Genomic DNA, 16,738 nt, shown 5'->3' on the forward strand with positions numbered 1-16,738 from the left:
TCAAAACGAGTTATTGCAATGAATGTGTCACAATAGAATATATTTCCCGAATCATACACATTTGGAATACCCAGTTTTTCAACTCCTGGATTACGGACTGCGTACTAGCAGAGCTATGCACTAGAGGGTTAAGGAGACCTTACAAATGTTAAGCTCCGTAAGAATTCCGTCGAATTTCATTTTGGTGTTTATGAGCAACTCAAAACGATGAGCCTCCATCACAAAGTATGAATGCACAGAAATAGTGGTTTGAACTATAGTATTATTATAATATTCCTTTGGTATGTCGTGAATAGAACTAATAATTGAGTTTGAAGTTTCAATGTGTACTATGAAGCCATACTCTTCACACGTTGTTCCATTATTTTGCTCACTATTCTAACGAATTAACTATATTATTGAGCTGTGTCAATATTCTTTAAAATATTATTGATAAAATGGTTCTATCTGAATGGCACAATAGACAACACTTGAATATTATGTACTTGAATTTTATGTTTTATTATGAATATATTTCGCTAATAGTTTTAATATTTTCTGTAGGCCCTCAAGAAGAATCAAACCAAGATTCGATACATCACCATTTTTTGAATATAGCCAAATTGGCATTACTAATTTCAATCTAAATAAAATGGTCGAAAATAAAATAAATTATTGATTGTTGACAAGAAACGAAAGCTTAATGCATTCGAAAATGGAACTGCACAGATCATTGATCATTTCATTCGATATCTATTTAGCTCATGCAATGGTATGTCTAATGCAAGATTCGGATATGCTTTTCGAATCACTATTCTTATCGTGTGGTAAATTCAATTAAATCGATTAAATGTTGCATTGCGAACTACACTTTGAATAGTTCATTTTCGACTGTTTTGGACTTCACGCCAATTAATTCACTAGTCTGTGTATCTAAGATCATGCTAATTTGTTCGTTCACTCGACTAGGTCTCTTCAACACTTCAATATCATTCAGTTAAATGTTAAAGTTCAATGTTTAACTCGGATCCGCCGATTCATTTTGACTGAATTCATTTCGAAAATATTTATTTACCTTACCGAAGTCACTGCGTTAAGATGTCTTTTACCATCCAAGATATTCATACATTAGGCTTGTCCGATTTTTTTTCTTTACCGTTGAGATTTTTTTTTGGTCAGTTTCGTAATATTGAAATTCCAATAGTAGATTTGTGCCTCAAAAACTCAAATACTGTGCGGCCAAAAAAATTCTCATGAGTGAGCAAAATGCGATAAGCCTGAAGAGCATTATCACATATAATTTTTTGAACGGTTTTTTACATTTTAATGATTTACAGTTTCCATCCACTTTCTGTTTCTCGAATGTATCGATAAGGTGTGATCATTTACATTTTTCGGAAGATGTTTAAATTTTAAAGTGATTCGATTTATTTTTCAACAAATTATGTTTGAACGTTGAAATCGTTGTTTGACGTTTATTCGCTTTGTTGAACATTCGTTTTTCCAAGTGGTCTTTCGGCTCTTCTTCTTATGCTGATATTTCTAATCTATTTATCCATTTCAAAATGTTATTGTGTTCATCTACCTCGATTTCGAGTGAGTTCAAGGTGTATGAATAGTACAATGGATCGGTGTTTTATGAAATTTTCACAATTTTATGTTGAATTTACGAGTTTTCCAGTAAAAATCCATTTATTCACCTTTTGCTTTTTTGTGTTTCTTACACTATTATCGTCCAACCATTCGTCTAATTAACATAGATCAAAGTGGATCCAAAAATGTTTGTTCAACAAAATAGTTTAGAATCTTCTGAGAATTTTTCAAGTGGATTTTTTGCGTCAATCGATTTATTTTGAAATACTTTTTGGTGTTTTACTTTATTTAGCACCATTTGAAATTCAGCCATTTGTTTCTTCCAATTGTCTTGACTTCTTCAATGCCACGATTGTTCGCATACGCTCCACTTCAAGATACAACGGTCCTTTGAACACAGTTTTGTCCATCTAGAAATCGTTATTCGAATGCGTACATTTCAATGGCTTCCAAAATAAATTCGATGTACTATTGTTACATTTTCAAAATCCAAAATAGATTCAGTTGAATGTGAAATTAAAAATAACAGCAAAATTAAGCAGCAATTCATTTAATGATGATTATTATTATTATTTTCGTCGAGTCGGTGTTATCGGTTGCAATGTCTGACAAAGATATACGTCAATTTGATTTTGTTGATTTATTATGTTTGTGCAAACATATATCAGTCAATCTCGATGCGTTCAATTATGCTGATCAGAACTATACCAAAACTATCGAAAGAGCAAGCATGTGTGTGTGTGAGAGAGAGAGATGGAGGGAGAAAATAAGAAAGAAAACCTTGCAATACATACAACAAAAATCAAGAGCGAAAAAGCACTTCGATTTGCGAAGGTAGTTGAAACGATAGTAGCTGCCGTAGTCGTAGCGCAGAGAATAAAATAAGAGTTGTATATGAACGAATACATTGAAAGTATGTTTAAAAAAATGAAATTAAATTCAAACCAAAGGCAGAAAATCAATGGAAAAACAATGCATGACTATGCTGAATACAGTACGCGTGCTTGCATTCACCAAACAGGCCAACGACCAATACAACAAAACGGCAGCATCGAACCAACAACCACGATCAGAGTACAATCGAACATTTAACACAAAACACACGGAGCAACAGCAGAGCTCACAGTCAGCGCACGCCATGCATCACATCGTCCATACCATTTAGTCTTTTAGTAACTTTGCTTGAGTCAACATAGAAAATTTCCTTTTGTCGTGGAATATTTCTTCGTGCGTTTTTTTTTCTTCAGTTCGTTGTAATTTTTCGTTTTGATTTTTAGTTGTATATATCGCGCGCATATACATACATGGTATACATACACTCATGTTGTTTCTTGTTCGCTGGGTTTGATTTATTCTGCTGTTATATTTTTTTTATTTCATTTTCGGTGGATTTTCGTACAATCAATTTTTTTCGCTTATAGTTAGAATTACGCGAACGGTACGAAATATAAAGAGCAAAGGCAGAAGAAAAATTAAAGGCAGTACAAGTACATGATAAATATAAACGTATGTAATTTTCAAATCACAACAAATAATACAATATATTAACGAAGAAGTAAAAAAAAAAGAAATCGTTGATACTATAACATTATATAAAGAAGAGAAAAATTATTGAAGAGAGAAGACGAAAAGTACAAAACGGCATTAGTAGCCGTGGAGCTGTTGATGTTTAAGTTTTTTTTTTTCATACATACATACATATATATTTAAATAAAAAAAACGAACCAAAGATATAAAGTAAAAACAACTAGTTTGCTCTGCTTGTGAAAATATCCATAGAAATTAAATGGTGCGCGTTTGCGTCGATATCTCGCCTATTTGTAAAATATACTCACATACACACAACACAATTTGCGAGAGGGAAAACATACCGTTCAATGCATGTACGCAGCTTTTGAGCAGCAACAAAATCTCTTTGTCGCCTGCATCGTTGCTGTTAATTTGCACATTTTGTTGTTGTTGTTGTTGACGAAGAAAAAAAAAGTTACTGGCAAAAAAAACATCCGATTCGCATGTGTCAAATCGCGCGCAGTGTGCATTTAGATCCTTGTTAATGTTAATAATATGATAATGTTTTTTTGTTGTTGTTTTTGTCTCTTTAAATTCGAATCGTTGTTGTCGTTTCCGTTTCATGGAATCGACCAGAGTTGAATTAACAAAAAAAAGATACCAAACAGTTAAAACAAACTATGCAATTGTGTGAGAGTAGTAGTTAAAAAAATATATCACATGAAAAAAGGAGCGACCAAAAAAGTACAGTAACGACGAAAAAAAAGTATTGAATGTGCATTTGTGATATAAGTGAATACATACACGTAAATATTTATTAACAGTTTACAGTTTTTTTTTCGTATGTTTTCGTTTTTAATCCGATTGAGAAACCAACTTAAAAATTGCAAACGAAACACACAAACAAAAATCACACACAACGACCAATCATCAGTCAGCGGTGTAGATTAGCAGCAGACCAACTGAAGAAATTAAAAAATATATATGAAAAACAAACACACTGAAACAACATTGAAGCCGCAACTACACAACAAAAGTCTTCAACAACTGGTTTTGAACCGTTCTTGTGTATTTTTTTTTCCTGCGTTTTATCGCTCTGTATTTTTTGGCCCCTTTTTTTCCCGAAACCAAAAGGAACCGTCTTCCATAATAATCACATAATCTTAATCGATTGTTGGTTGGTTTTATACGAAAAAACAAACAAACAAAACACCAAAGTATATCCCGTTTTAAATGCTTGTGATTTATGTAAATCATTAACCGAATTGAATCGATTTGAGAGTTTTCAAGCGAAAGACAAGTTTAGCAAAGCAAAAAAAAAAAAACAACAAACCAGATAAACGAGCGAAATTCCCAAAAATTATTGGTCATATCAAAAACGACAGGAAACTGAACAAAAGATTTGGTGAGATGGTTTGAAGTTTTCAGTATAAAAATAAATTGGTAAAAACAAAGCATCAAAGGAAGTCGTTACATTCATTGGCTGCTTGATTTGATTCAAGTGGTTGGTTGGCACCGATGATTCTTTTCGGTTTCGTCGCCTCACACTCAATCATATACACGCATTTGTGAGCATAGTCAGCGTATCACAATAATAATGAGCGCGGAAAGAAATATTTTTGCTATTATGCACACGATTGCTTTTAATATGCAAAACGCAACCAAATACGAAATTAAAAGAAACAGAAAACTACGTAATACAACAAGCGCATTCGCGCATTCGTCAATTAAATTGAATCGCGTAGATAAATGATTAAACATTGAAAATAAATTGTGTGTTTGGGTTGAAAATAGAAGAAGAAAAAAAAAGTTTCACATTTTCTCAGTCGGTATTAAACTTATTGCTTCTGCTGTTGCTGCTTACACTGGCTTAGAGATAAAAAAAAAGCTGGTTTTTTTTCGTTGTGAACAATTGCACGGACGCATAATTTTACACACGCATATTAAGCAGTCGTCCAGTTTTTTTTCGCCAGTTCATTTAAATATGCGTAAACCGAGTGTTGAGTATACTTTTTTTTCTCTTTCTGATTACATTACTATCTAATATCTAGCGAATAGTGTGTGTGTGCATGTGTAAGCGTGTGCAGTGTGAAACGTTGAAAAATGTGTTTATCATGAAATTTAATGGTAAACGCACTGTTTTACGTCTCAACCCGATAAATCTGCAATATTATGGTCTTTATATATATATTTTTTTTTAGGCCTGTAGGCACATCACCGGCATCTATAATCACACAACAAATATGTTGTTCTCAATTTATGTGTATCGTTAGTTTAGTTTTTTATTCCTTCGTTTTCGGCGATCTCTAAAGTACGTTTGAACATTTCCGTTCGATCCAAAAATGACAATCTAATACGAAAAATCAAAAAGAAAAAAAAAACACTATATAAGGGACACTTTTTTGCTCTCTATGTCTCTCTTCTTTTTTGTTTGCCGACGAATATGCGGTTATTCGATTTAGCAAATGTGCATAAATACACACTATCGCGCACACCATATCACCTTTCATTCACCGCCGCAACGATCTCCATTTAAGTCTTTTGCAATAACGGAACTAACCCATTTATTTATTTTACATTACACAAGCCGATCAAAGATGGTTCGAAAGTGTATAATCAATCGAACTAAAATCCCATTCGATAGTTTTTTTTTACAGAAGCCTCATTCAATCATTCAATTACAGATTTTGCATTATAATTTACGTGCTTGTCGTAAGCACAAAGTGCTAGGTGAATTGATAAAAAGAGACATTCGCACAAGGCGAAAATGAAATAGAAGATGAAAAAAACCGAACCACAACAGCAGTGCAAATACTCACTGTAATGTGTGGTGTGCCCAAGCGAGCTTCGTTCCTTCATACTTTTCCTTTTCTAATTGATCAGGTAACAGATGAAATGGAAATTAGTTGTTTGTTTATCTATCGTTTGCATACGATAGTGTCGTGAGCGAGATGCTATGTTTGGTGTATTTGTGATGTTGTTGGTGATACTGCAATAGTAGTCAACAGCACACTTCCCAACCGATCGAAATGTATCGATCGCAATACGAAATGTCATGTTCTTCATATCATTTCGTAGCGTTCGATGTACGTCAAAAATGTCAGTTCAGCATTTAATTGCTCGCGTTCACTATTTATAACGCACATTTATATATGTACACATTTTTTTTGTGTGTATATTTCATTCGGTTGTTGTTACACTCTTTCTGAAAAATGCATGACTCTGTTTGGTTTGTTGGTTGCACACATTTTTTTCTGAGTGTACGTTGTTGTCGTCGCTTCACATATTCTCGCGTGTAACATTATTTTTATTGTCTCGGACATGAAATCGTAAACACACGCAGAAAAATGAAATCGATGTCAAAACAGACGTTGCGATAACAAGATTTGAAACTATAAAGTTTTTTTTTCTTCTTCTCTTCTTTTAAATTTTACGCCGTTGTCTTATTCGCCAGCTATCATGAGTATATTTTCAGCTTAAACACAGAAACAACATACACACACTATCGTCGAAGGCTAGCCAATCGAATGTGAACGAAAAAAAAAAACAACACTTTTTATAAACCAGATTGAAACGGAATTAGTTGTCAACCACATTGCACTGTTGTGAGCTTAAAAATATTCCAAGCGGACACACACACACAAGAGCACATCAGATATACTAAATTGTTTCGATGAAAATCCGACAGTTTCATCGATCATTCGATGAGATTGGTTTAATGAAAAAAGCATGATACACTGTCGATTACTGTCGAATTCATAACAATATTTAAATACACCCAATGGCATTTCGTTTTGAATAAATTTTCAAGTGCATTCAAAATCGATTCAATTGATTTCATTCAAGTGGAAAATCTTCACTGACTAATGAATCTGCGTCCAATATGGAGCAATTGCTGACCTCATCATTTTTAGATCGAAACGATATCCATCTATAATAAATTCAAGCACATGCAAACCATTGTTGTGTAAATGTTTCTAAATTTAAATGATCACGTTCTTTTTGTGTGAATTCTAATCAAGGGTAAAAATTATTATGCGATTGAATGATTGCCAATGAATTAAAAATCACTCTCGTCTCGATAACAAACGTGAGTTCAATAGAGCGATGCGACATCGTTGTACGCATCAATGCCATAACAAAATTTTGTTTCCACTTTTCTTCCATCGGATTACAATGGGTATTTTTTTGTTTATTTTAACCTTTTACGATCTTCTAAATTGTTGAGCAATATTCCCTCGAAAACTGTTGGTTTTTTTTTTGGTAGTTTACAAATGCCGTTAAACAAACGGCATGTAAAGAGCAAAAACGAAGAAACCAATCACAAAAAGGTAGTAACGCCACCGATTAAATGATTAAAAATAGTACTCAAATAATCATCCAAAAATAGAAAGAAAATTGGCAACGCAAGAAAATATTCAATTCACACATCAATTAATCAAGTCGAAAGCGTTATAATTTTATTGTTAGTGTGTGTGTGAGAGAGTGTTTTAGTTATTTTTTTCTTTACAATATTAGTTTATATGCTTAACCAATGGCATACAGTATTGCTCTTCATCTCTTTTCCGATGAGCCGCAATTGCTTTGAGCTGTTCAGTAATCGATGATGTTAGCAAGCTCGACGATTTTTCTTCTTCTTTTTGATGGTCGGTTGTTTTCAAGTCGAAAACATGAAGAGCGCTTTTCATCTCGTGCAAGTGACCGGCATCAAAGTAGTGGTTTCTACCATGTTTTTTTTTGTCTTTTTTTAAAGCCCATTTTTCATTTAACAAACTTGGTTTTTGTTTGTTTATGTACACCGTAGATTTGTTGTTGTTGTTTCTTTATTCGTCAAACTTTGCATCTTACTCGAAATTTGGAAAATGTTTAATCGTTTCATTCATCTATTGTGAATGCACCTGATGAGTGTCGGCTTGACGCTAATTTGTGTCCGTCATCTTGTAAACACACACTAGAGCACAGCAATAGTAATGAGAGAGTGTACATCGAAAGTGATTTATCGATTTCTTTCTCTTTTTTCGGCACTTTTCACACAACATCGGCTATAAATTAATTTTTTTTTTCTTTTCGCTTCTACAGCGTACAAGCAATATTTAGCCGATATTGTTGTCTAGTTAAATTAGACAGAGAAAAAAAAACCACTCTCCATAACATTTAAGAGCCAATTCAAATGCCATCATTTTTAATGAATGAAATTCCTATTGTTGCCAAAACCACATTTCATACACACATGTGTAATTTCATTTGTCCATTGCTCACGACAGGTTAATTTTTCATTTCTTACTTGTTTCTCTCACATGACGCGAGAAAGACTTTTTTCTCACTAATTTTGCTTAATTCATTTAATTTGCGTCACCTGAACCATAAATTTCGGTGCCATTGTGAAATGCTTCGTTTTTTATTTGACTTAATCAAGTGAGAAATGATAAAAGGAAAATATGTTGAATGCCAGTCAGTGACTTTTGTCGAGCGGGAAATCATGAAAAACACTTATACACGTGGAGTCATAATTCAAATGTTTCGTTGAAATGTTTATGACACACCTTTGGCATTTTCTTCGTATTTTCCCTCTCTTTCTCTCTTTCGATCTCACTATACTAATTGGTGATAGTTTTTGTTGATTTTTTTTTTATTCTTGCTACATCGTTGTTTTTAGTCAAGTCTATATTTAATTTCCGTATGTGACGTGTTTATCGCATACTTTTTCTTCAATGTTAAACTATTTCAATTCAAATGATCGCTTGTTCGAATGACCAACAAATGAAAATGTGTGATCTATTATATCACCATAAAATTATTCTATTTTTTTAAACTGATTCAACTTTATTCGATGGTTTAATATGTTAAGACTTTTTGTCCTTGTGTCATCGTTTTTTTTATTGATTGTATTATCTGCTTCGATAAATGTCAGTTTTTCTTTTTCTAAGAAGTTACCATTGAATTGATTGAGCCAAAGGCCAAAGTTTAATTGCGAATTTAGGTTTTATGTGATGTAAAGCGGAGCACGGAAAACGGTGTACACGTTTACGATTTCAGAGATTACGATATGAATGGCATGTAAACAAAACTATGTGTGAATAGTAGAAAGAAGAATGATTCTGGGAAATGACCACGGTTTGTTTCGATATAGACATAACAACCAAATGCCAAAGTTTATCTAATACAAGAGATTGATGCGAGAGAGAAGCTAAAAAAACTGATTGGTATGCAAAAGAGAAGAGGAAAAATGTTGATTTTATGTATTTTTCTCTTTCACTCGTGGTAATAAATTGTTTCGAAGGTCAGTGAAACAGTGTGAGAGACTCTAGTTAGCAAAATGCGATCGCACACAAAAAAGCGAAAGTGATCAGTTGATTATGTTGCTACTAAATAAAAGCCAATACAACACACACATACATCGTCTTCATTTGTATCGTGTGACTCGACCTCTCAGCAACAATGTTGTGGTGGTGAACGCATGTATTATATTTTTGTTGTTGTTGTCATTATTGTTGCTCTTTCATTCATACACTCATTCATACGAAATATAAAAAAACCACACGTTCGCATGTAACACACACTGATTTCCATAAAACAAAGTGCATTTAAGTGTTCATTTTTTTGTTCATCTTTTTTGTTATGGATTTTCGGCATAACATTTTACGCAAAAATGGTGTTGGCGCATCATCCAATTTGAACTTGATCAACGATGCAATCGGATTGATCTACTTTAAAATCAATCAACCGCTTAACATATGTAATAACACAAACAAGTGGTATATCACGTAGTAAATTTTAAATTTTGCATTACATATACATAACACTTATAGTGTTGATCTCTTCTTGTTGAAATGATCGCAAGCACACATCGAATGGAAGTGAAGTGAGGCAATGAAAATAAAGCTCTGTATATACGTATCGTATATATATATATATATCGATTACGTGTTGCGCGGTGCAAAGGTAATAATTGGATTGCATTCGATTAGTAATGTTTGCATATTTGTTCATTTGCCAAACGGCACACAGCTCGAACTAAATGCCAATTAAGATGTTACGAAAATGCGACGAAACAAAGAGAGAAGCATACCCGAACTTGTCTTGTCTTGTCAACATCAAAACAACATCAGTATCTTAGTAAGTTTAAAGCAGTGGTAAACCATTCGAAACAACAACAATCAACAACCACACAAAAAAGCGATGTACTCTAGCATTTAATCGCTGTTGATGGCTTCTGTACTTTTTTATTATCGTATTGCTGTGATGTCGTCGTCATCGTTGCCAATTTAAAACGGCAGATTGAAAGAGTCGGTTCGCTTCCCATGCCACAATCGTTACAAATAAAATTCAATGTGACAAACACATTTTATCAAACAGCTGGCCTCAGACCAATATTATTTTCTTTCAAATTCATGTTATTTTTAGCACGACAAGAGATGAAGAAAAGATAAATGCGATTGATTTTCCATTGCGCGCTTAATGCCCAGAATGTATTTGTTCGATTGATTAATTCTTGTAACCGGAGAGAGACACTTTCACACACAAAGACAAAAAAAAAAACACCATAACATCAATTATGTAACAAAACATGCGCTACACCATCGTCGTTGTTGAATTTCGAACATGAATTTCGGTTGCATAAATTAAAAACAAAAACAAATATACATAAATACTCCACGGGTTTTGGTGTCGTGTGTGCAGGCGACGTGATTGTGCGGCTCGACAGAATATACATATGTAAATATGTATGCGCGTGTACAGTGAGCGCTCTCTTGATCCACTCTCAGTGTGTATGTGTGAAACGACTATCGCAAAAGATCAACTGAGAGTTGTTGTGGTTGTTTTTTGGTGAAAGAATGTGTAAGATAGAGAGGGAAATAGATTTTCAAGCATGCAGAAGATACATTGAATGTGTTGTTTGTGTGCAAATTAAATTCTCTACAAATTCGGTATTTCAATTTTTTAGTTTTAAGTATATATGTCAAGCGACGAAACTGTTCAAACGAATAAAATATGAATTAAATACAGTTACATGCGACGCAACAAAATGAAATAAAAGTAACGAATGACAACAACCAAGCCAAATCATAAAATATACATGGAGAGACAGAAACAGAGCGAACGTAACCAAAAGGGAATTACACTCTGGCTATACACTGCCACTGAGTGAGTAAAAAAAAAAAACATACACCAAAACACATAGAGAAGAAATCCAACGAGATTGAACTTCATTGAGATTTAGTCGAGTGCTGTCGATTGATTCGAGCAGTTCGATATTAAGGGTTTTCGGGGCTCTGATTAATTTTTTTTTTGATTTGCTTGCGTGTATCGCAAATTGTCAATTAGACAACGATTAAAAGTTTGAAAATATCGCGTGTTTGCGTGTACAGAAGTGTTAATTCTATTGAGTTAAGCATTAATTTGATTTGATTCAATTCGATAGAATACACTGTTTGAGATCAGTTTTATTTTTCGTTGTGAGCAAGTGTTTAAAGAAAATCCGTCAAAATTCAGCGATACGTGAGTGAGGTTTTATCCATTTATCTGAAGTTTGCTTTCCTCGCTATCTTCTTATTCTACTTCATAAAATGGTACATTTGGTATTTTGAGCCGAAAGATTCGGCTTTGGATTAACGAGATCACACACACACACCCGCCATCTATCCAGCTCGAACGACGGGTCTTCTGTGAACACATAAACAAAAAGGTTATATCCGATTCATTTTTTTTATTTTCTTCACTTCGGTGCTTGTGAAACGGAAATCAAACAGATACACTTTAAAATCAAACCAAGATTGAATGGTGTCCCCTATTGAAGATACACGTGGATGAATAAAAAGTAAGATTATTAAAAGTTCATATAAATTTGATCACACATCCAAGGTGCCAATTGGCTTAATTGGTTATTGCTTTTACGGCTAACTTATATTGAAAACGATTCGAATTGAGAAAAAAAAGGCTCAGACGATGTGTGAACTATATTCCATCAGTAGCCAGCTGATCTCGTACTACGTTCCGATTGTGCAGTACCAAAGAACAAAAATTCCACCAACAACAGAAATAGGAATTCCATAATGTAACATGGAATATGACTCATGAAATCAAATACGTATTCAAGACGAAAATACGGTACATTTTTTCTCATTTGATTTGATGAAAAATGAAAATTGAATTTCAATACTCTTGCGCGCAACTAAACTTACAATCACGAACAAAAAAAATTCAAAGCACATATAGACGTTACCGATTAAATGCCACAATCAATGAAATCGCACTAAACAAGCTTTTGGAGCATATAACAACGGCATATGAATAGAGAGAGAGAGAGCGAGAGAAAAAGTCGTACGCACAAAAATTGAATACCGATTTGTTTCGCAAATGACAAAAGCGTATCGAGCAATCGATTAATTCGAAGTGTCAACAAATTGTTATAATTGGATGAGACACGTATAATGGGACGACGCAACATGTGTGCATGTACAAATAAAATTGTCGACCCTAATGAATGAACGGTTTAATTTACAGTTGAATCGATAGTTTTGGCATTTACTTTGCTCGGGTTTTTTTCCGCTTTTATTTCACTCGAATTTCAACGACAACAAAAAAACTACACATTTTTCTCTATGTAAACAAAATCGAAATGGATGAATTTTTCTTTATTCAAATTTTGGTGTTTTTTTTCTGAATTAAAATTCCAATATCGGCTGTGCACTTTTTTTTATCATTTCCTATACGATATCATATCAATCACAAGCTTGTAGCTCGTACCATTGATAGAGTTTAAATACACGTATTTTTCTTTCTGTGTATCTCTTCTCTTCGGCAATTTGTTATTCAATCGATTTGGCAACTGATTTTTATTTGTGATTTGCATTTTATTTGGTATTTTTACATATGCAATGTTGCGCGAAAAATAACTTATTTATTCATCGAAATCCATTGGGTGATAGTGAGAGTTTTAACGTACATTAATCGACAAGTTGAATTGTAACAAAAAAAAAACTGGAAAAAATTGAAATATCCAATTCCGAAAGTGCTCGATTTTGTCATTTCCTGTCAAAAATGCTAAACCAAATTTAAACGCGAAACTATTCGCAATCGTTAGATAATCATATTTTAAACGCATTTTTTTTTCTTTTTAAAATTTAAATTGAAAACTTCCTTTGCATTATAATAAATTTATATATCCATGGAATATTCAGGAAAACTGGTTCAATTGTTTGTTTGTTGATATCTTTGGAATATTATTAGAAATTGTAAACACCAGAAATGGTGTGCGAAGATGAAGAGGAATGGTCGAGATTGAGTACATTGATTGTATGCATAAATTGTTAAAATGGGTAGCCGTTAAAAAAATGGATTTATGCCACTTGCACATAATCAAGTCAAAGAACTATGCACAATGCACACTGTATGCGAATTTGTTCTGAAATCGCACAGCAAACATACCAAAAAACACAAAAAAACAACACATGCAGTTCTATTGTTTTAACGTCTGATAATTACTTTAACCTAATTCTAGGGATTATTTTCAGTCGGCAAAGAAAAAAAGCCACAACGAAACTGAATTTCAATAATTAATTCAGATCTGAAAGTTTTTCTCGGTCGAAAATATGCACGAAAACATTCCGTCAAATTTTACATATAAGAACTGTTAAAACACCATTTTTTTTTCTTCAACACGAATAATTACGTGAAAAAACAACAAATTGTTGAGTACTGCATACAATGTTCGCATTGCGAATGCAAATTTTTGTGAATTATATACGCGTTATGCAAATTATCGTATGCGATATTATCTGATTGCCAGGTTCTAAACACTTGACATGCACGAAAAACAAGATAAAGACGAAGAAAAATATTTATTTCACCCAAATATCACGGTCTTTGCACCGTGCCAGCCGTGTTGGAAATCGTACACATACCAAATATCCACATCAGCTGGAGATAAAAAAAAAAAACACTTCATTTTGTATTCTTCTGTGTTCAAGGTGAGCAGAGGGTTCAATTTGATGGTAATTGATTTTTTTTTTGTTCGTTGTTGAAGCACACAAAGAAACATCTGCAAATTGACACTAATATGGCTTTTGTACAAACCTTAATGATTGAACAATTGTACCTGAGCGAGAACGAAGTATGCTTTTGCATATTATTTTTCAAAAAAAAAAAAATCAAATAAAAAATGGTTTTCAGTTTGTCAAAATGAAATTGAAACAAGCAAAAGACAAACAAATCGAGACAACTTGAATGTGTTAAATGGGTAAACACATCTTAAAGACTCATTGAGCATTTTTTGCTTGAATCGCTGTCGATTGTCAAGTTGAATTTTAAGCATGAATTTATTCAAAAAGCGCTACAGAAGTTATCACATTTTCCAACGGCCATAATCAATATGCAAACAGAGAAGAAGAAGAAGAAGACGAAAAACCTCATCGCCATGCATAGAACTATAAAGGTTAGTTGTCGGCGATACGAGTTCACATCGTATTTCATTTCAATGGTTATATTTGCCTTGTTTTAATGTTTTGGCATCATTTGTAACCAAATTTATCAGCAACAAGTCAAAAACATGCATCATCACGTCACAAACAAACACAATAACAGCAACAATAAAACCGTGGTAAGATTGATTCTTTTTTTGTTGTTGTTGTGTTTTATTCAATGGAAACGATCACGAGCGCAAATATGAAACCGCCCGCTCGATCGACCGCCACAACATTTTGCTTTTATGTTTATTATTATGTGCATTTGATTTTCTTGCGAATATGAATTAATTAAAAAGAATGCTTGATATATGTTAATCGTTTAATCGTTTAATTTGTTTGGACTTGTATTTATGCTCATCCTATTCATTTTCTTTTTTGTTTTATTTTTTTTTTTCAACATTGAAATGTTTGTGCACGTTTAAAAGCATATTAACACTAACACAAATTAACAGTCATAGTTGAACAGCAAACAAAAAAATAAAACCACACATCTCGAATGTTAACTCATAATTGGCGAGAGGTTCGACTCTTATGGCGATTGAATGCACGCGAATATGTACAGTGTGTTAAACAACTTGAGATTCCCGTCAGCGAACCAAGTCTAATGCAAATTTCTTTTACTTCATGCAATTCATTGCGCGTGCTTCATTCGTTTAAAATACATTTTATCCCATTTGCTCGTTCGTTTTTGCAATATCGTGGAAGTCATCATCCGTAGTAAAATTAAGTGAATTCACCGACACTTTCAATTGCACAGAATATCGTATTTAATTAGAATTCACTGGCCTATAATCGTTGAGAAGAAAAAGAAAAATTGTTGCGGTTGCGGTTTTGTGGTGTATTTTTGTTTCTACTTCAATATGTAATTATTAATTAATTTAAATACACTTGTATCTTTGGAGTGGATTTTGGATTAAATCTCTTTTTTTTTTATTAAACAAACGTGTTTACATTGACCCGAAAATCATTGATGGACCAGTAAAATTAGTATTTGTCAGGTACCATAGAGAGCTCCAAAACTCAATCGAACAAGTAAAATAAAACCAAACGATTGCAGTTGGAGACATTTGATTGTGTGCCTTCCTAAGCTAAATGCATTTATCACGACCTCAAACCGTGAAATGAACACGTACACTTTTTTCACACAACAATAAATTGATTTTGTAATTTTCCAGTTCAGAGATTAGAGTGTCTATTAAAACAAGTTCATCGGTTTGGTTCGTCTTTATGAGCTTCTCTATAGTTTTGCTACGCTTTTTACTCCTTCTCGTATCGCAGCAAAAAAAATGAAAAAAAAAAACTTATTGTCATCGACTAAAAATAATTAACATATGTACATCAGCTATTCTTGTGGTTGGTAAATGTCAAATGTTTATAATGCAGCCAGATTGATGAATATACGACATTTTTTTCTCCTCTGTCTCTCAAAAAGCCTGTATTTGGAAATGTCAAATCAAGAAATTGTTGCTATTTTACCATGAAGCATAACGTTGGATTTTTCTAGTGAAGCTTTCGAACGCATATCGTTTGTCTTCTTCTTGATATTGCTGATTCGTTCTCATATTCACTTCCAATCGTATAATAAAAACTTGTGGATTTAGTGATGTACATGCATTACAATATGTGGCTATTTAAACGAAATTCAATTTTCATTTTATATAGAAAATGTGACACATCCAAACGGAACCAATTAAATTCATAACAAATCACCGCGACCATCGAATGGGACAGAATCACAAATTGAACGATTTTTATTTTGATGAGTTTCGTATTTTTTTTTGCCGTGAAAAAAAAGTTTACTCTATTTAACTTGCATGTACTACAAATGAAATGAGAAATTCGATGTTTTTTTTTTCAAAATGAAAACAGCGTAAATATACAAACGTTAATTATATAAGCGAATATTGTATTTCCTGAAAGCAAAATGAACATAAAAAAAAACGACGCAAACGATCCAACCGTCAAAAATCAACGATAAACCATGCCATCCAATAAATTATAATATGTAGTGCATATGATATGAGCGCTGAAATTCACATTAAATGGATCGAAAACCAAACGAAATGGGCACAAATAAAAAGAAAACACTTGAAACGAAATTTCATTATGGGAGCAAAACTGAGGACAAAATATATGAAAATGAAAAATTGTCCATTGGTTTAGCAGTAATGTGCGAGCTAGATTTTACAGGG

General features: G+C 33.1%; 1 protein-coding gene across 4 annotated transcripts in view; it reads left to right on the forward strand.

The window, feature by feature from the left end:
* The first annotated feature begins 2,741 nt into the window (after positions 1-2,741).
* The window catches only part of LOC116337823 (probable serine/threonine-protein kinase kinX), a 35,317-nt gene continuing 21,320 nt past the window's right edge, over positions 2,742-16,738 (forward strand). Inside the window, exons 1-2 of one of the 4 annotated variants that reach the window (XM_031762744.1) lie at positions 2,742-2,879; positions 2,994-3,078. Coding sequence is in view for 1 of the 4 variants with exons in the window: in XM_031762742.1 (XP_031618602.1) it covers positions 11,889-11,899 (11 nt within the window). In the remaining 3 variants the exon portion in view is untranslated. Of the gene's footprint in view, positions 2,880-2,993; positions 3,079-11,325; positions 11,900-14,313; positions 14,516-16,738 lie in introns of those variants that run through there. The other 3 variants (XM_031762742.1, XM_031762747.1, XM_031762745.1) reach the window with 3 other exon arrangements.

Source organism: Contarinia nasturtii, unplaced genomic scaffold (assembly GCF_009176525.2).
Source record: "Contarinia nasturtii isolate CC-2019 unplaced genomic scaffold, AAFC_CNas_1.1 Cnas_scaffold_285, whole genome shotgun sequence".
NCBI lineage: Eukaryota > Metazoa > Arthropoda > Insecta > Diptera > Cecidomyiidae > Contarinia > Contarinia nasturtii.